General features: G+C 66.7%; 1 protein-coding gene across 1 annotated transcript in view; it reads right to left on the bottom strand.

Annotated features, from left to right (window-relative positions):
- Window positions 1-708, bottom strand: part of LOC104621355 (matrix metalloproteinase-15-like) — a gene marked incomplete at its 3' end in the record, with an annotated part of 2013 nt that overhangs the window by 176 nt on the left and 1129 nt on the right. Inside the window, 3 exon segments of the mRNA XM_010287818.1 lie at window positions 192-349; window positions 475-544; window positions 546-663. Coding sequence (XP_010286120.1) covers window positions 192-349; window positions 475-544; window positions 546-663 — 346 coding nt within the window.

Below are 708 nucleotides of genomic sequence, written 5' to 3'. Positions count from 1 at the left end.
AGGCGCCAGCGCCCAGCTGCTGCGGCGGGGGCACACCTGCGCAGGGACCGGGGTATGATGCCTGCGGCCACCCCATCCCTTTGGGATCAGGCAGTGGCTCCGGCTGCGGAAGGGGATCAGGATGGGATGAAACCAACCAGCCCTCAGCATCTTGGGGGGCACTGGGGTCCCCGCTCCACCTCGGCCCTCCCACCCAGCTTCCCTGCTCACCTTTAAAGAAGACGAACCTCCCATCGTGCCTCTCGTAGGCAGCATCGATGTCCCCAGGGAGGCCACGCCAGAAGTGCCCGATGGGCATGGGATAGTTGTCCAGCACCCGGTTGTGCCGGACCCTCCAGAACCACCGGCCCTGGTGGGAAACGGGGCATTGACAGAGGATGGGGGGTACACAGAGACCTTGCCGGGGGATCCTCCCCATCCAAGGACCCACCACCATGTCCCTGGGAAGAGGAAGGCAGCGGTCCCGGCAGGTACCTTGAACACAAACATCTCCCCACGCAGCACCGCCACCGTGTCGAAGTTCCCCTGGGCCGCCAGGTTTGGGGGGTCGCTCCGGTTTCCCCGGGGGGGGTGGTTTAGGGGGTCTCTGGTCTGGCCTGCCAGGCCTCCGGGGTGTCACGGTGGGCAAAGGCCTGGTGGGCTGAGGGTGCCCATCTGCGGTACCTGGATCAGGCGGGCAAGAGAAGGGGTGGGGGGAGGCAGGGGGAC

The sequence above is a fragment of the Phaethon lepturus genome, unplaced genomic scaffold (assembly GCF_000687285.1).
Source record: "Phaethon lepturus isolate BGI_N335 unplaced genomic scaffold, ASM68728v1 scaffold31195, whole genome shotgun sequence".
Lineage (NCBI taxonomy): Eukaryota > Metazoa > Chordata > Aves > Phaethontiformes > Phaethontidae > Phaethon > Phaethon lepturus.
Note: the sequence above shows the minus strand (reverse complement) of the source record. Positions and strands in the feature narration are given on the sequence as shown.